Genomic DNA, 19,579 nt, shown 5'->3' on the forward strand with positions numbered 1-19,579 from the left:
TATGCTTGAAATCATCTTAATGTGGTATTGATTTGTAACTGGATTGCGAGGCCGATTTTGCCTCACGAGAAAATTGCGTATACGAAAAATACCCCCTTCCCTAATTAGTGCACCAAACTTAGTGCACCAAACCTTGCGTGTAGAATTCGTGGAATAGTTGCTTGAATCCTTATGCCTGAACACAAAAAAAGGCCATAGCTAATGATTTCATATAACTTGCAAAAACATAACTAAAAAGCAAAAAACAATGTACCATTCGATCGTGAAGAATACATTCTAAACTCACGATATTAGTTCTGTCTCTAGGAGCGGCAACTTCGTAGACATGGATGCAACGGACTTTGATAATCGAATTAGTTTTCGTTGGTTGTAGATCATCGAGCAAGGTGTGACATGGTTCCATGATATCAACCTTGCTACTCGTGGGAAGAACAAAAAGATGAAATTTGAGCTGTATAAACTAAGTAGGTATATGAGGATAGATCAAATGTCATATTTATAGGGCAAAATATTTTTATGATATTTAACTTATCTAAATTTAAAAGTAATTTATTTATATCTTTGAATAATATTTCAATATCGGGAATATAAGTAGTCTGCTATATGAACAAATATTTAATGTAAGATTTAAAGTGATGATAATTATATTTATAGTACTTATTTGCAAATAGTAGCCATAGTTATCATTTGGAAAAAAGTAACGACAATTCAAATTATCTTAAATAAATGATATGGCTAAACATCAATATAGCGTTTTTTAAAAACTGCCGGCTAATCTAATAATAATGTAATCAAAGCTTTCTAACCTTTCATTTTCTATATTAATGCACACTATTTTATAAAAATTAAAATTCATCCCCTAACTTATGCGGCTGTTTTCAAACTCTTCACATTCTCCACTTAGGTTAAAATTAAATTTGGCAAAATATTATATTGTTGTAAAAGATTAGTATAAGATGTGCATTTGATGCACACCATGATGATGAGAGTTATTTTTTGGACAATTAATATAGAGTAATTGCTATAATGCAGTGACAAATATTGATACACACAATGATGGTGGGAGTTATGTTTTGGACAATTAATATGCAATAACTTGAAAAATCGGTTCACATACCTTCTCATAATCACAAAAGATGCAAAATCCAATCTTTTTTAGAGTCTCGACAATTTTATAAAAATTTCTACTAAACACTAAAATTTACATTATATAAATATAGACCACAAAATTGAAAGTACAACTTTATTTATTCAATCCTAAATGTACAACCCAATGACATAGTAAATAGAATTTCATTCTAGCAATCTTTTTGAGAGCCTCGACAATTTTATAAACAATTTCTACCAAACACTAAAATCTAGTACATTATATAAATATAGACCACAAAATTGAAAGTATAACTTTATTTATTCAATCCTAAATGTTCAACCCAGGTGGCTAATTTCATAAATACCCTCAAAACTCCCCTTTTATATATGTATAGATTTCAGTTTTCATATAAATGCACAAAAGTCTCATATTTAGGGCACGCACGATAAGGTTGCTCGTGTATGCGGTGTGCTGTGATTGCGGCTTTATTGAAACGTGTGGATCAGGGTGACAGATTGCTAAATCTACCATAGCTGCGGTTGATTTTAGGCCCTATTGCAGCCGCATCAACGGTTGTGTTTCAATTTTTTTAACACTCCCTCCGTCCCATAAATATTGTCTCACTTTGACCGGGCACGGATTTTAAGAAATGTAATTAAAAGTGAGTTGAAAAAAATTAGTGGAATGTGGATCCTACTTTCATATATTAGTTTTATAATAAAATGTTAGTAGGAATGAGTTAGTTGAATATATGATCCACTACTAAAAATGGTAAAAAGTAAAATGGGATAAATTTTGTACGATAGACAAAAATGGAAAAATGGGACAATTTTTGTAGGACAGATGGAGTATAATTTTGTTTAGAGCATCTCCAATGCAAATAGGTCAGCCATAGGCCAGCCACTCTCTCTCCTGCCACGTCAGCAGCACTAAAAATCCACCTGCCACATCAGATTTAGGCCAGCCATAGGCCAGCCGCAATAAAAATAATTCAAAAAATACTACATTTACGGAATTAAAATTACGATTAAATTACGAAATTAAATTTACGACATATATACGGAAAAAATTCGTTAATTTTATTTAAATAAAAAAAGTATATTAACTAAAAATCAAAAAAATTACATAATAAAAAAAAAAATCGGACTTCCACACACGAGCCGCCGCCCCACTCTACTCCTCACTAATTTATTAAAAAAATACATTAAAAAATGTTAGTATGTCTTGAATCCGTTATAGTTTGTCGCTAGCCGACGCTATGACATGTTTCTGTTTTAGGTCTTAATTTTGTATTGGATCTAGCTCGTCGTCTGTGTGTCTATTTAAAAATTACATAATTAAAAAAAATCATAAAAAAAATATTAAAAAATACATTATATAGTTTTTCAAAAATTTAAAAAAAATTTAAAAAATAGCGCTGGCCGATCGGCACGCCACAATGGCGGCCAGCGCATCGGCCAGCACACCCGAATCGGCTAGCCCACGCCGCTTTTCTCGCCGGTTCTCGGCTAGCCTGCTGCAATGGTTCGGCTAGCCGACTGACTAGCGACGCGAATCGGCTAACCGGTTGGCTAGCCGGCATCGGAGATGCTCTTATATATATCGTCATCCTTCCCATTATTTAATTATCTCTCATTCCGTTCTCACTTTCTCTCAAATGTTACAGTGCGCCGCCCAATTTTGAGACTTCTTGCGTCGACGATCTTTATTGTAGATTTGTGGAAGGAACTAACTTACGTTCATCTCCAATAAGATTTGATGGAAGAAATTTTGGTGCATAACAATGGAAGTGTAGTGTAGGAATTTAATTATGCAGTTTTTGTATTTTATTAGTGAAATTTTTGGTTTTAATTGATGTTTTTTTTATATATATATAGAAAGGCTCAACTTAAAAATGGTGAGCAAGAGTTCAACAACAACACCCCAACAAAACCAATCAAGACCAACGAAAAAATTAAGTACCAACGTTAAACCAAAAGCAAAAACAAGCGTACGACCAAAGCTCACACCACAAGCAACTAGCTACCATGCAAGCAAGGCTAACAAAGCTTTACATCAAACCGAGGGCAAGACAAACCTTTTTAGTGGTTTTTGATTGCAACCATAGCCTTATGCTTGATATCAATCCATCTTCTAACCAGGCTCAACTCCTCATAAATTTGTTCATGTAAAAATGGAAACTCTGGACACCATCCTTTAGCCCGCGAACCTAGATTCCATAGTAAGAGTCTCTTCTCAGTTTTCCAACTTAGGACAATCTTCTCGAAAATAATTTTGTTCCTAAGCCACCAAATGGACCACATTGTCACATAGAAGAGGGAGCACCACATCTTTTTATCAAATTTGATGAAAGGAGCGTCCATCCAGCTGAGGAAGCACGAGACCGGGTCTTTGGGAAAACAAAGAGATAAATTCCAATAACCGCAACCTACTAGAACACCTGCACCCGAAAATAACATGATCAACGGTCTCTGGCTCTTCTTTGCAAAAGACACATAAGTTATCTTTCAATTGACGTAGTCGTTGGAATTTTAATGAATAATTTTTGAATTTTTGTAGGCATTTGTTTCCTATTTTACAAGCATTAAACTTAACAAATATAAAAAAAATAAAGAAATAAAAATAATGATTAAATAAGTGAACTGACATTATGCTGATAATGAGATTGACTTAGTGTTGTTACTGATCTTAAACTTACTAATGTGACTCATAAAAAATGGACTTATGCTAGGGGTGGGAATACGGGTGTCCATCGATACCCGACCATCCGAAAAAATCGGGCATCCAAACTCATAAATCATCTAAATGTCTATCCAAAATCTGACCCGATATATTTTCGTGTACTCCAATATCCGCCCCGGGTATCCATATCCGACGTATCGGGTACCCAAATACCCGACTCTTTACATGTGTTAATAACTAATAAAAAAATTCAAATTTTATATATTAATATAAATATAGAAATATTTAAATTGACTAATATCGTTAATGTTGCATTTATTTTGTAGTATAAAATTATAAAAATGAGTCACTTTTAGTTTAAAGTATATGATTATATTTATGGAGATTGGTTATGCAATATGTAAGTAAAATAATAAAAGTTATGCATTTAATTAAACTGTAAAAGCAACCAATAATATAATTCAAAAGTTAAATTAATTAACTAAAATATAAAAATCACATGAGCTGGTTATGAAATACGTAAAACTTGAAAGTTTGGAGAAGCCGTGACCTAGAGTAATAGAGATTGACTTATTTATATAAGTTTAGAGAAAGTTAATTTAGTATGTCGTAATTAGTAAATAAATTAGCCTAGTTCTTGAAGCCTAAATGGTTAAACCTAATTTAAAAAATGCTTTAAATAATAAATTGGATATTCGGGTAATATCCGATACCCATTCGGGTTACCCAATACCCGATTTATCTTAAATTTCAATACTCAATCCCATACCCGATCCCATAAAATTGGATATTGGGTATCCAGTACCCGGCGGATATCGGGTCGAGTACGGGTAAACCCAATACCCAATATCCGTATTCCCACCCCTAACTTCTAGTGTGAATGCACTTTATAGATGAACTTTCAACTCCTGTGTTTAAATTAACTCAATTAATCACTTAGTTTAGATCATTTATAAATGGTCATTAATATGTACTTTACAATCTTTAAATGATTATACTAAACTATATTATAATATTCAAATACCAGTCATAATTGAATATTGCAACCTACAATAGGATTTTTTTTAGTTTCTCTTCATCTATGTACTCTTATTAGTTACAATTGATTATAATTAGTTGTCATGCATAATTTTCAAATTTAGGTGTCATTATATTATAACCATAATTGTTTTATTTAATAGTAATACTTAAATTTAACATTTCCAATTCTTTTTAAATTAGTCCCATCAACCATACTTTCTTTGTAGAAGCCCATTGGTCACGACTAATAAGCCACTTTTATTTTGGGCCTAAACAATTGTTGCAGAAAATTGATTAAAGTTTAAAATAAAACCATAAATTATTTTTCGAAATCTCTTTTATTTATGTTTCACTCTTTTACACGTGGCAAAATTCAAGCCTCCTTATCCCCTTCACCCTCACAGAGCTGCCATGGCGAAATTGGGTTTTGCAATGTGCGTGAAATCTTCAATTCCACTCCATCACACTCCCTCATCTTGCTCAAATTCAGGCAGCGGCGCCGCTATAACAAGGCGAAAATCACTAATCTTCACTACTTCTTTCCTCGCTACATATTTGCATTGCCATCAAAATCCAAATCTCTCCACTCCTCCACCTGCCATCGCTCAACAATTCGATGATCTCGATCAAGAAGAAACTCGTGTTGTTCAAATTTTCCAGGTTTTACTCTTTCTATCTCGATACAATCTCGATTAAATAGTTGTATTTAATTTAGGATATGGCTGTTAATTGTTGGTTTGCACAACCCTAACTAAGAGGAATTTTGCATTTTGCCTAAATGTAGGAAACTTCATCTTCTGTTGTGTACATAAAGGATATCGAATTGGCTGAAATTCCAAAGAGCAGTTCTGGAAATAATATTGGTGAAGATGAGGATGATAATGCAGAAGTGGAAGGGACTGGTTCTGGTTTCATTTGGGATAAATTTGGTCACATTGTAGGTTTTAATCTCCCTTTTCTTTAGTTTTTTTGCTCAACATTTATGAATTAAACCATACAATGAGCATTGATTATGATTAAGTTCTTAAATGAGATTACACACTTCACTATTGTGTATGGTATTCAACTATTCATAGCCATTTTTATGGACTCCGGGGAAAAGAAACATGTCCCACATCGGTTGTGAAAATGAGCTATATTTCCCGGTAATCTAGTCTTTGGGGATGAGTTCTCGTATTTGGGGATGAGTTCTCGTATTTCGTTTGTAACACGTTACTAAACACTTTCTAAGGCTTGAATATATTGGCATAACTGATACTAACTGAAAGCCATAAAGATTTTATTGCCTGATCACTTGTGTTATTTCCTAACAGGTGACGAACTATCACGTGGTTTCCAAACTGGCAACGGACACGAGTGGATTACAACGTTGTAAGGTTCTCTTTGTTCATTTTTATGCTGAGCACTACCTTACAATCAAGATTTCAGCAGCTAAGGTTCTTGACTGGTTAAGATATTCGTAAGGACAGTTCTTCTTGTTTGTTGCTTCAGGTATATTTAGTCGATTCTGGAGGCAAAAGTATCACTAGGGAAGGCAAGATAGTTGGCTTTGATCCAGACTATGATCTTGCTGTTCTCAAGGTGCTAATATGAGTATAAATTTCTTCTACATATGTGTGTTGCTTTTGCTGTCTACATTTTTCTGAGCAAAGAATGCATCAGCATAGCCATTTCTCGTTTTCCATCTCATCTATTGCCCTCAAATTCGGCCTATTTTCTCCCCGATTTCCTGAGTTTCTGAGTTTTAGTATGTAGAAGATCTCTCATATTTGTATCACTCGATTTCTGTGGCAGGTTGATGCGGTAGGAAACGAGTTAAAGCCAGTGGCAATCGGCACATCCAGCGCGTTACAAGTAGGGCAGAGCTGTTTTGCAATCGGAAATCCATATGGATACGAGAATACTCTTACGACCGGGGTAACAACATATACTCTTTAAAGGAATTCGATTGCTTGATGATGCCATCATGATAACTACTTAAAGAGATGCAATTTTGCAGGTTATCAGTGGATTGGGTAGAGAGATACCCTCCCCCAATGGGAGAGCCATTCGAGGAGCAATCCAAACAGATGCTGCTATCAATGCTGGTAACAGTTCTTGAAATTTCTTGGGGCGTTTCGTCTCTTCATAATGCGATGTATGTTTGCTTCGTTTTGCCTTCCATCAGTCGAGGCTACGTCTCTTCCACCACTGCAGGAAACTCAGGTGGACCTCTGATCAATTCATATGGTCATGTTATTGGAGTGAATACAGCTACCTTCACTCGCAGAGGTAAAGTTTCAACACGATCGCTTCATCTTGACAGAGTTTATGTCTGAGATCATAACCACAAACCTCAGTTACAGTGAAACGATGACAACATTTTGAGCTATTATGCAGGCAGTGGAATGTCTTCCGGTGTGAACTTTGCAATACCCATCGACACAGCTCTGCGCGTCGTGCCTACCCTCATCGTGTATGGAACCCCGTATGCAGATCGTTACTGATAGAGGCAGAGCCAAGCCATGACCACCGTATTTAGGTTGCGTTATATATTTTCTCTAGCACTTTTGAAATGTATATGAATATAATCTCATACATCCAAGCTTGTTTCTAAATATATCATCCCATTCGTCGATAGCTCGCCACGAGACACATTATAACCGCGACGAGATATCGACTCTTGCATTTGTACAAACTTGTATAATGACAATTGGAGATCTCTTTCAATACCAACCTGATTCATAGCCCTATTTCTTCAATTTTCAATCACTCAGTTTCAGAAAATACACATTTTCAAAAGGAAATGCGTCGCTTTAAACGAAACTATCAAACGACGACCTGAAACAAGAGATTGACCGTCCGTTGATATGATCGGTCAGTCGTGGTTTAGGGAGAGCAGAGAGAGCTGATCCTGAATGGAGCAATCGACGTGGCAAGAAGTCCTGCACGACGAGGGGATGAGGATGAGACCGACGCCACGATGCTCCATCGGAGAAGGGGAAGACCGTCTGGTGCTGCGATACTCGACCGCGTCTTGAAGAATGATGTTCCCTTGCTTATCCATACAGTAAAACGAGCCTACGAAGAACCGCCCGTCCTTGATTCCGATCAGCATCCTGCCGTGTATCAGTTTCTTCGCAATCGCCACCGAATTCGATTCAGATCCGTCGCATTTCTCTACCGCCTCGCGATCAGGACCGTCCATCGCAACTGTTCATCAATCAAATTCAATTTGCATTTCAGATCCAGCTCAAATTTCAACTGTATAGATCTATCTGCTGATTTCGACGTTATTTAATTGCATTCAGATTTTTGATTTGGCGTTCGCCTCTTTCTCAGATGAAAAAATAAATCATTCGATAATCGAAAAAAAACCTAAAATTATGCATATATGCTCTTTATCGATTGATTAACGTGATAGAAACATATTTACCTTCGATCTTCTGAAATCGAAAATGGATGCGAAGCTGTGATGTATCCCTTGTGTTGTTGATGTCAGGTATCGCTGGATTTAGGGCATAACAAGTAGATGTAGAATTTTTCTTGTGGAATTTTCGAGGACTGAACAGAAGGATTTCTCTAATCAAAATCTCCTAAAAATTTGAATTCCTTCGATTAATATGGAAATTGGAATTGACGAGGAGAGTAGGGTGAAGAAGATGAAGATTAAGCGGCGCTGTGACTGTGAAATATGTAGTGGGCTTGTTGCATTATTTTGATAGGCCCAGATTTATTCACAAAATTCTCTTTTTAAATTAAATATATTAATACAAGTAATAATGAAAAAATTCAGTATTACTTTTTAAAAATGAAAATTAAAGTTTGAATGGAAAATGATTTCAGTATTACGATTCCTAAGAATATTATTCCTCGTAATATGAGTACTAAATAATAGGATTCATGTATTTGAAAACACGTAAGTAGGGATGTCAATTGGGCTTAACCCACTTGGGTTCGGGTCAATCCACTCGGGTTGTCGGGCTATTTGGGTGCGAGTTTTTCGGGCTGTGAATTTTTCGGGCTATAAATTTTCGGCCATAAACCTAAATCTTTGGGTTTTGAGCTTACCCACGGGCTATTCGGGTCAATAGTAATCTTATATGTTACTTTCTATCCAATCCAATATTCTAAATTATTAAAAAGCAGATTGTCGCAAATAGTAAAGTATTATCAAAGTGATCAAGAGAAATAAAATAATAGCAATTGAAAATTGAAACAAAATAGAAAACATATCGTTTAATTAATAGCACACATGAATCTGACTACAATTAAAGGAAATCATGCATTTCATATAACACTAACTTTCAGTTTGAGAGAGAATACATAATTACCGTATATTCTTCATATCAATGTTGTATTTAATATTGATAATACCAAATATACTTCATACAAGTATATAATCCAAAATTTTAATTATATTTTTATATTAAATGCTCAATCCGTGGGCTAACCCGCAACCCACTCGGGCCAGCCCGCATAACCCGCCGACCCGAAGGGGTTAGTCCTTGTAGCCCGCTTCTGAATATGGGTTGTGATTTTCCGGTCCTAACCCTATGATTTTACCGGGTAATTCAGGTCGACCCGTGGGTTTCGGGCTAGATTGGTATCCCTACATGTAAGGATTATGAATTTATTTCATTTATTAAATATAATCTTTTAAATTGGACAAAATATACAAGATTGTAAAATAAAGTACCATACCATTAAACATTAGACTGATCATTAGCATATTCATGAATGTTCATATAAGTAGATTAATTCAAGCATCACCTCTAACAATTGCATTATTCGATGAAAACAATTACTAGTAAGATACTACTGCAAAATTGATGCAGTTAAGATATAGGAGAAGAAAACAATGGTGTTTCCCAAAAATTGATACAGTTAAGAAATAGAGAACAACTTTTTGTCCTGTGACCTAAAAATACGTTACCTAATTAATTTTTTTCCAAATACAATTGTTTCAATGTGAATAAAATGATTTTATACATTCGATGCATTATTCTTGATTCTCAAGGTAAAAAATATGGTGTTTTCACGGCCAACCCAAGCAGACTTAAAATTAATCAACAAATATTTTCGTCTTAGTTGGAGAACGCATTAAGGTGTGAGAACAATTGCAATTTTGTTTTGCCAATGGTTGACAAACTGAAGAAGGGGAAGAAAGTCACTACCAACGAAGATGATATGTATGCCGTCTTGCATAGTTCTCGGTTTTCTACCAGAGGTGGATAAAGTCGCCAAATTAAGAGCGTATATTTCTAAAATCCTAAATCTAGGAAAAAGAATACCTAGGTTTAGATGTGGAAAAAAATCCTGAAATTTATGGAGTATATAACTTTCCCTAAGTTTTGGAATCAGATTCCTTTCCTTATTTTCTTATAATCTCACCAAATATGGTAATTTAATAATTAGGAATCATATTACTTTTCATATTTTTACCAAACACAAAAGTTATTCATTGTTATCAAATTACTTTCCCAGCATACAATCCTCGTCACGCAATCCTAAATCTTGGAAAAAAGAATACAAGATTAATTTATATTTTTTTTCCCAAAATAATGCTTCGTTAATTTTCATTTTAATTGACTTGTATTAGCTTGTTAACTAAATTGAACCATATTACCAAAATTGAAATCGAGATTTCTTATAGTACTAGTTTGCTATCTGGTGAGGATCACCTAGACCTAATCCTACAACTACAACATCTCCTATAATATATATTTGGGTGTAAATTTATGCCATGTACAAATTTTAATTCTAAAAATCCATCTGGTTAATAACTTAGTATAATAAAATAGTGCATTTGATTAATTGTTTTACTGTATAAAGAGAATTTAAAATTATCATCAGGCTGACTTTTATCAAAACATATCTGACGATTTACCCTTTTTAACTGTACAAATCTATCTATTTACGGATTGGGTACAAAACTGTGCAATCTAATGAAGTCTTTTACAGTTTTAGAACATAAAAATTGATTCTTTTTTAACATAAATTTTATCAAAAGCTATTTGTATGTAAACGGTTATGCCATTTTTATTCCATTGACTGACATCTTCATCGCTCTGGCGACTCAAATACTATAATGTTTGATACGCTGTAATTTTTAAGCGTGCATATTCCTGATTTAGGGTTTTTCGCCGAGCTGTGGTTTCTGGTAATATTTTTTTTTAATCTCGCATTTGGTAAAAAATTGGCTTGTTTTCAATCTATATGTGGCGAATTTTCTGCATTTGCTCCACAATTGTTGATTCATCACTGCCTTAGCTGATTCAGATTATTAGTTTATATTCGGTTTTGGTGTTTTTTTTCATCTTATTTGGGGCTTATTGTGTTTGTTAGGATTACTTATTTGATTCTTTTATCTAGAGAAGAGTTTTAGATGATAGATTCATGCTGTTTACTGTGTGTGTGTGTGAAGTGATGTTGAATTCATTTATACTGTATTTTATCTCCAATGTTCTGTTGCAATTTTAATGTTCAATGTTTTGATTCAATGGTTGAATAATTGGAGGCTTGTGTTCAGTGAGCAATGGGTGAGAGTGGGAAGCGTCATCGTTCATATCGGGATGATGCAGACGGAAGGAACCAGAAGAGGAGAACTGATAGGGATAGGGAGAGGGATGAAAGGGGAAACGATGAAGTGATAGTGTACAGAATTTTGTGTCCGGATACTGTTATTGGGAGTGTGATTGGGAAGAGTGGGAAAGTGATTAATTCCATCAGGCAAGACTCGAGGGCAAAGGTGAAAGTGGTGGATCCATTTCCAGGTTCTAGAGACAGAGTTATTACTATCTATTGCTATGTGAGGGAAAGGGAGGAGCTTGATGTGGATGATGAGTTCAATGATAACCGGCTTCTTTGTCCCGCACAAGATGCGCTGCTCAGGGTGCATGGCGCGATTGCAAATGCTGTAGCTGCACTTGGAGATTCAGACACGAGGAGGAGAGACAGAGAGAGGGAGGAATGTCAGCTTCTAGTTCCATCTAGCCAGTCTGCTAATATTATTGGGAAATCTGGTGCAACGATTAAGAAATTGAGGAACAAGACAAGGACGCACATCAAGGTTAATCCTAAGGATGCTGGTGATCCATCTCATTCTTGTGCGCTGGAGTTTGACAATTTTGTTATGGTTAGTTGACTCTTGAAACGAAAACAAAGAGCTTGAAGCGTGAATAACTTATCTTGTCTTGAATGCAATTTTATACTTTTCGTTTTTTCACTTGATTGGTTGGATGTGGATGATTAGTTAATGTAATCCACATAAATGCAGGCTGTTAGTTTACCTGATTATGTATGTCGTTGCTCATTGTTAGATATCTGGTGAGCCCGATGCGGTCAAGAAAGCACTTTTTGCCATTTCTGCGATTATGTACAAGTTTACAGCAAAGGAGAGCATTCCTCTTGACACTTCTGTCCCCGAAGCACCTCCAAGCTTCATTATTCCATCAGATGTTCCAATGTATCCTGCTACTGGGATTTATTCAAGTGTAGAGCCCATTAACCATGCTAGACCAATGCCTTCTAGCTTACGTCCTTCACACGCACACGATATCCCAGGCTATGCTGATGCCCGGGGAACTTGGCCAATATATTCATCTGCTCTCCCGATGGTGTCTGGTTATGGTGGTGCGTCGCGTTCTGAGGAACTAACCATAAAAGTGTTGTGCCCCTCCAACAAGATTGGTCGCGTTATTGGGAAGGGTGGAAGTTCTATTAAAGGTATAAGGCAAGAGAGTGGTGCTCGTATTGAAGTTGAGGACCCCAAGGCCAACCATAGTGAGTGTGTCATCACTGTGAGCTCCTATGAGGTATTTCTGCCAAAACAATATGTGCATACAACGCATTTACATTTTCTGTAGTATCATTTTGGTGCTACTTGCTTAGTTGCTTATGCATTTTTTCGGCTTTTTGTCTTACTTTACTTACTAACCCTGTTGTTTATTTTTGAATAGTCATCAGAAGATTTGAAATCCATGGCAGTTGAAGCTGTTCTGTTGTTACAAGGAAAGATAAATAGTGAAGATGGTGATACTGTAACTATGCGGCTCCTTGTTCCGTCAAAGGTTATTGGCTGCATCATTGGGAAAAGTGGTTCGATAATCAATGAAATTCGGAGAAGAACTTTAGCAGATATACGAATTTCTAAAAGCGAGAAGCCTAATTTTGATGGTGGAGATGACGAACTTGTTGAGGTGAAATTAGTTGTATTATACTTTTGCAGTCTGAAAGTATCCCATGTTTGTTTTCTTATTCATGTCAAAATGTGTAACTTACGCAGGTGTATGGACAAGTTGGTAATCTGAGAGATGCACTTATTCAGATTGTTTTGAGGCTCCGAGATGATGTATTGAAGGATAGGGAAGACATGCACAATGCTTCTACTGGTGTTGGGGCATTATATGCTGGTGGTGCATCTCTTCCAATGTCATCAGTTTTCCATGGTGGACACTCTGGTGCTGCATTAAGTTATGACGAAAGAGCTGAAGCAGACAGTGGTTTGCGATTACTTTCCCCCCGCGGATATGGATATGGGTCCTTATCAGTATGCTTCTAATTTTTTTTTTTGTTTAATTTATTGCATATAAAGATGAAAAAGTGAAGCATAATGTAAGTAACTTATAACAACATTCAGATTACTGAAATTTGCAATTAGTGTGTCGGTGTACTCAGCTTCAGCTGCTATAATTATCTTATTTTTTCTGATTTGACTACCACGTTCTCTACAGTTATATTGGCCTTGATATCAGTAGTGTCCTTCATAAATCACTTCAGTGGTTTGCTTTACTATGTGGAATCGTATTTATTAAATTGTTGATTACATTGTTGGCAAGTTGATACTAGCGTCCAATTGGAAGATTGTCGATATTGTCATGAGTTCATGGTACACTAATGAATAAATGTTCGGCAGAATTTTGTGAACCTTCTCCTTTTGGAAAGATCTTATATTTTTCGCCATTATGGGTTGATGAAATATTTTATGAGTGGAAACTGATCGGGATTAATAAAAGAGTCTTACTATGGCTTTTGCACCTTCTATGCTGTGAAAGCTCATCTATCTCAGTAGTGATTTGTTATACTTCTGTGACTTCTGTCTGGACTCCTGTGCATAAATATTAGTCGTTTCGGATAACTAAGAAATATATGCATGCCAAACTTTTGTTATTTGTATTTTGCAGTTACCATGAGTTTCTTGGTCCAAGGTCGTTAATATGCAACACCCGATTACAATTGTTTGGTTTCTTTTTATAGATGGAGGACACTGGCTATGGATCTTTGCCTTCACATTCGGCATCACTATATTCAGGGTTAGTCACTCTCGACTTGAGTCCTTATTTCGTGTTTTTATTCTTAATGCCCTTATATGATTAAAATCTTGGCTTAAATCAGGTTGTCTCGGCCATCTGTGTTGGAAATGGTCATCCCTGCACATGCGATAGGTAAAGTAATTGGAAAAGGCGGCACAAATATTGAGAATATACGCAAGGTAAATTGTTGTTTCTCGATGCATCATGCGTGAAATTGAAAATATTCTCATATTTTATTAATTCTGGTCTCACATACTTCGTGCCATTGTGTTGACTTGTGTTTCAGTTTTGTTTCTTGATCAAGTTAATACATTAAAAGTTTGTCGTTTTCCTAGTGATCTTGGTCCAGCAGCTTGGCTAAGTTGTCTGTTAGAATGGGATTCTTTATTAATTTCTTGTCATTCTATTAATTTTCATTTATTGGACATTTTTCAAATCTTTACCGCAAATTATTTGACTCTGAGTGGACCTCATGGTTGTTCAATATGCCCTTCATATTCACATATTGGCTCACCTCATCTGGATGCTTTATTCTTTGCTAGATATCTGGAGCAGCTATTGATATTCCAGATTCCAAGTCTTCGCGAGGCGATCGTGTGGCTATAATATCTGGCACCTCCGAGGAAAAGCGTGCTGCTGAAAACTTGATTCAAGCATTCATTATGGCCACTTAAGGTTCAAGGGTAGCTCCATTCGTATGAAATTGAAACTAGTTCATATCTGCGGTTTGTGAACAAAGGTTACTTCTCTCATCCTCCTTTAGGTCCCGTTCGTGGAGATCAATCTTCTTCTTAGGCTTCCGGTGGATTCTCATCTCCTCTATAGGGATTCTTATGAAGAGGCTTCTAAAAAGTTTTACATATCTATTTCTAAGTGGTATCAACTCTAGTGGCTGCATGATAAGGATATATTCGTTCATCTGCAGCAGCATCATAAGAGAATAGGAAATTTCATTCCTATTCGTTTCATTCGTCAGACTCTTCTTAAAATCTTATTTGTTGACTTGATTTTCAAGATCGTGACACATAATCTTATGTATTCCTTCCTTGCTTGCTGCTACTGCTTCTGTCTTATTGTTGTGCCTCTAATCAATGTTCTCTTCCTCATGTGCCTCTCCGTGCTCATCGTGCTTTTAGTGATAAGCTCAGAATGGCCTCTCTCTTAATAAAATGCACTGCTTCTGCTCTGGCAAGACAATATCTATCAATCATAAGCTACAAATTCCAATATGCCTGTTGTTGAATAGCTTGCGTTGGTTTCCTCATTAGCTTACTAATCTGATCCAATGTTATGTTGTTTCATGTCCTCTAAATCTCTACTCAAATCCTCTAGAAGGTCCATTGACATGTTCTTTACAGGAATAGAAAATGTTACAATATGACATTCGCTTACCCATAATCTTCATTTGGAAGTTTATATTTTACCTTGTTTCAATTATAATCAATTGGACCCTTAGTAGCAGACAGTATTGTTCTATTTTACATCAGGTATGGCCCATACTACCTTTGTTTTACTGGCCTGCATAGGCTTATACTGAACCGACAAACACGAAGATTAAGATCAGTCCTAGCTCATTTATCAAGACATTAAAGTAATCCTTTCTACTATGAGTGAATGTGATTTTGGATCCTAAACTTACTTTCTTCCTAATCCCTGTGTTCACATTATTATTATTATTCACATACTGTCCTCATCCTTGTACACGAGATCAAGTCTGTCTCAATTGAAAAGACTCTTCACCTTCAGATTCTCGATAGGCTTTAGATCTGGGCCGCAGAGCTCATTCTCAATCTAGTTAGTGCAAGTGGTTTGCGTAGTTTCTAATCTGCATTTGTCTAACATATCTGCTTTGAATAATAGAGGTTATGCTGTTTCTGAATCAGAATAATCCTTGAACCTAAAAGCTCTGCTGCATATGTGAGGTTTGACGTTATGCTTGTGTAGTTGGGAATTCGGTGCAATTTAATTTTCTTTCATATTCCTCAACTTTGTTCTTAGTAAAACAGAGTAAGAGTTTCGTGATCTGGTGAGTACTTAAATCTGCTTGATTCTCACCAATGGCTTATCTGCTAGAATAGTTATATGCTAACAAGTCTAGTTCTTAAGTATATCAGGTTTAAACCAATTCGCATTGCTTCTCACTTTTGATGAAATTTCATTAGTTAATTACACGGTCTCTTTATGCCCTCGTTTCGTTTTCTTGACATGAAACAAACCTTATTAGTCGCCCTACATGATCATGTCTTAGTCTATTCCCGATTAAGGTCTCCATGCCTGTGAAAGCTATGGTAGATGGGTTAGTCTAGTAGATCTTGAGTTTCTTACCTGCCGATGGCATAATCTTAGTCTTAGATTTGGCTATGCCGTTATGGAATATGGCGGCTGATGGGGATTTTCATTGTTTGTTCGAAGGTGTAAATATATATCCAGTTTAAAGCAACTATTTTAGATTTTGTGAAGCGTTTGAACCAGATTGTTGTAATATTCTTGTATCATATCATGAAATTTTCGTTATATAGGGAAGTTTGTGTACATATGTTAGCAGATATGTGTGTCATTTGTGAATTTACAGTTCACACATTAAAGTCCAGAACTAGAAAGTGTTCTGTTGCATCTGTTGTAAGAGGGAGTTTTATCATTTTATGTAAGATGATCGGACAGGTCAAGAGCTGTCCAAATATGAGTACAAAATCTTGTAGTATCATTGGACAAGGTCTTAAATTTGTATGTTTAGCTTGCTTGAACCATCAAACTTGTGTGACACAAGTTATTGACTTTATTCTTTGGATCACGCTGTGCTATAAACACTCAAGAATGGGTTCAATGTGGTAGCATATGGAATTTCAGTATCCATCCCAACGTTTTTTATCCGCTTGTCTCTATCTCCAATAGCCTCACCTTTTCCAGTCATAATCTCCAGCACTTCATCGCCCTTGCCGGTGTCATCTTCTCCGGTCAGATTGCCTCCATCTATATAAGAACTTTCAACAAAAAATAACAATAGTATAAATACATATATTTAAATTTGATGCTAAATTAGAAAATTGTTTGATGGGAACATGAACTTTTGCCACAATAGCAATGTATAAATATATATTAAAATTAAAAGCAAAAATAATATCGTTGAAAAATTTAGAAGAATACCTAAAATCAATCAAAACTTGTGCAGAAAATAAAGCATCGAGTGGGTGAATTATAAACTATCAAATCATATATATATAGTCCAAACAAATGAATTGGGGGGCTATTCTAAAACCTTTCAATTTCATCCATTTATGATTAGAAATTTAATTTTTTAGTGAATTCAAATGGAAACGAACGTGTAACGGCTCATGCAATTATGTCACTTATAAAATAGTTGGCTCATTAATTTGTGATTTAGTTATAGTTAATGTATAAATTCATTTTTGTAGTGGTAATGGTATATTATTTGGTCAAAATTGGAAGTATTTTCCACCCTAAACAATAAAAGTCTTTTGGAATCTATAACATAAAATGTTATTATCAACCAAATTTGATAATTATAAGTACTACTATAATAATAACATATCAATTTATGTTGGTAACGGTAGTAACTCCTTTGTTTATATTGACTTATTATATTTAAATTATGCTTAAACAATAAATAAATTATTATCATTATTAGAAAACTAAATTCACATCAATATTTTCATTTTTACACCCTATATTTATTAATATTCAAATCTATACTCATAATTCATAAATTTTCAAAAATGACCCAAAACTCGCCTTTTATATATGTATAGATTCGTTCTCCTACAAATTTTTACTGACTATCCCTCCGTTTCATAGTAATAGAGACGTTTTTCCATTTCTAGTACTTATTTCTTTCATTTGAATTTAATTTTCATTATGCACTTGCATTTGACAATATGAAAAAATAAAAAATATAGTGTGAGTATCGAGCACATGAGTACCTAATCAGGTGTCGCCGTATCGTTACCCTATGATCAAATTTGAAATTAAAAAAAAAATCCCAAAACACACAAAGTAACTGACATCGTACTTGGGCATAATGTGACAAATAAGTGCAGCTGATTGGGATTTTTGGGAAAGTGTAATCTTTATCCAAACCCACAAAAAGGAAAGCGGAAGGATTCAACTACAACTCACACCCCCACGGATTAATCGGTACGAGATTCAAGGATCGTCCCTGTTTGATCCGATTCGATGGCGTCGAAGAAGCCTATTCAATGTTTGGTGGGGGGAGCACTGAGAAGGGCAAGAAACATGGCCACAGTCGCTCAGAGCACCGCCCCTTCACCTCACTCTTCTCAGCATCTCATCGACTTGGAATACCAGCGCAGCGCCCACAAGTATACACCCCTCTCTTTTCATTGTGTGTTTTGATCATTTTTGTTGTAAAGATTGGATTTTTATTGAATTCTTGCTAGGTGTATGGGAATTTTGGAAGCTCCCATGTTTTGTAACACTCTGATAATAACATAACTAGCCGCAGTTTTTGTGGAGAAGATGGTTGGAATGATTTTGGTTTCTGTCTCATGCTTTGTGTTGTTTTTTTGATCCCTTTTTTTGTGAAGATTGGGTTTTTATTGAATTGTTGCTAGGTGTATGGAAATTTGGAAGCTCCCATGTTTGTTGGTAACACTAAGAATATACCATTACTAGTCACAGTTTTTGCGGAGAAGTTGATTCGAGATTATTTTGTTTGTTCTTGATAATATTCCTGTTTTTGAGATATTGAGGCTATTGGTATTTGAAATAGATTTGAGTGAAGTGTAGTAAAACTGTTTCAATGGTTGTTAATTTGTGCCTTACATGATCGTCTACTAGTTTTATCGTGATAATCTTCCTGCTTTTTGAGATATTGAGGCTATTGGTATCTGAAATCGATTTTGAGTGAAGTGTTGTAAAACTGTTTCAAAGGTTGTTAATTTGTGTGTTACATGATTGTCTACTAGTTTTATCATTGTAGTTTTCCTATTTTTGATGTATTGAGGCTATTGGAATTTGAAATAGATTTGATTGAAGTGTAGTAAAATTGTTTCAAACGTTGTTAATTTGTGTCTTAGATGATTGTCTACTACTTTTGCTGTATTCATTATTCTTCATTGAAATCTAAGCATCGAAATTTGGATTGTTAAGACTTATGAGTGTTTTCCCCTCATAGGTTTCCATGCTTCTTGGAGCATATTTATAGTCCCACTCAAAATATGAAAAAATCATTCAAATTTAGAACTCACATAAAATGAAATTTCCAAGTGCTTCGTCCTGAGAATGAATTTTGTGATGGCGAAAAGAAATTCGTTGCAGTTTGATTTTCACAGTTTTTTCTGTTGTCTTAGCGTAACGCTGATTGCCTGTGGTTGTGCTGCAGTTACCATCCTGTTCCAGTTGTCTTCTCTCAAGCCAAAGGATCATCCATATGGGACCCGGAAGGCAAACGATATATAGACTTCCTCTCAGCTTATTCTGCAGTCAATCAGGTATTACACAGAACAAAAGATAATGT

The 19,579-nt window shown here is 35.4% G+C and overlaps 3 protein-coding genes across 8 annotated transcripts in view; 2 read left to right on the top strand and 1 right to left on the bottom strand.

Moving 5' to 3' along the window:
* Positions 1-5,153: 5,153 nt before the first annotated feature.
* On the top strand, positions 5,154-7,518 carry LOC125196271 (protease Do-like 5, chloroplastic). 2 transcript variants are annotated; one of them, XR_007171844.1, is made up of 8 exons: positions 5,154-5,452; positions 5,577-5,729; positions 6,106-6,168; positions 6,284-6,373; positions 6,587-6,709; positions 6,792-6,879; positions 6,960-7,063; positions 7,172-7,518. XR_007171844.1 is itself a non-coding variant. In XM_048094720.1 (8 exons), the coding sequence occupies exons 1-8, from the start codon at positions 5,204-5,206 to the stop codon at positions 7,276-7,278; spliced, it is 948 nt and encodes a 315-aa protein (XP_047950677.1). In that variant the 5' UTR covers positions 5,155-5,203; the 3' UTR covers positions 7,279-7,518. The 2 variants fall into 2 exon arrangements, 1 of the variants encoding a protein (XP_047950677.1); XM_048094720.1 differs by having other exon boundaries at positions 5,155-5,452; positions 6,989-7,063.
* LOC125196272 lies at positions 7,496-8,480 on the bottom strand. Its single transcript, XM_048094721.1, has 2 exons — positions 8,208-8,480; positions 7,496-7,984 (listed from the first exon to the last, which is right to left on the bottom strand). The coding sequence occupies exon 2, from the start codon at positions 7,977-7,979 to the stop codon at positions 7,650-7,652; it is 330 nt and encodes a 109-aa protein (XP_047950678.1). The 5' UTR covers positions 7,980-7,984; positions 8,208-8,480; the 3' UTR covers positions 7,496-7,649.
* Positions 8,481-10,774: 2,294 nt separating this feature from the next.
* Positions 10,775-19,579, top strand: part of LOC125196198 (KH domain-containing protein At4g18375) — an 11,828-nt gene continuing 3,023 nt past the window's right edge. Inside the window, exons 1-9 of one of the 5 annotated variants that reach the window (XM_048094612.1) lie at positions 10,775-10,934; positions 11,304-11,909; positions 12,094-12,588; positions 12,733-12,972; positions 13,059-13,322; positions 14,030-14,085; positions 14,168-14,264; positions 14,628-14,760; positions 14,849-16,617. In XM_048094612.1, coding sequence (XP_047950569.1) covers positions 11,310-11,909; positions 12,094-12,588; positions 12,733-12,972; positions 13,059-13,322; positions 14,030-14,085; positions 14,168-14,264; positions 14,628-14,759 — 1,884 coding nt within the window. In that variant the 5' untranslated portion in view covers positions 10,775-10,934; positions 11,304-11,309 and the 3' untranslated portion in view covers position 14,760; positions 14,849-16,617. Of the gene's footprint in view, positions 10,935-11,291; positions 11,910-12,093; positions 12,589-12,732; positions 12,973-13,058; positions 13,323-14,029; positions 14,086-14,167; positions 14,265-14,627; positions 16,618-19,579 lie in introns of those variants that run through there. The other 4 variants (XM_048094610.1, XM_048094611.1, XM_048094615.1 and 1 more) reach the window with 4 other exon arrangements.

This window comes from Salvia hispanica, chromosome 6 (assembly GCF_023119035.1).
Source record: "Salvia hispanica cultivar TCC Black 2014 chromosome 6, UniMelb_Shisp_WGS_1.0, whole genome shotgun sequence".
Taxonomy (NCBI): Eukaryota; Viridiplantae; Streptophyta; class Magnoliopsida; order Lamiales; family Lamiaceae; genus Salvia; species Salvia hispanica.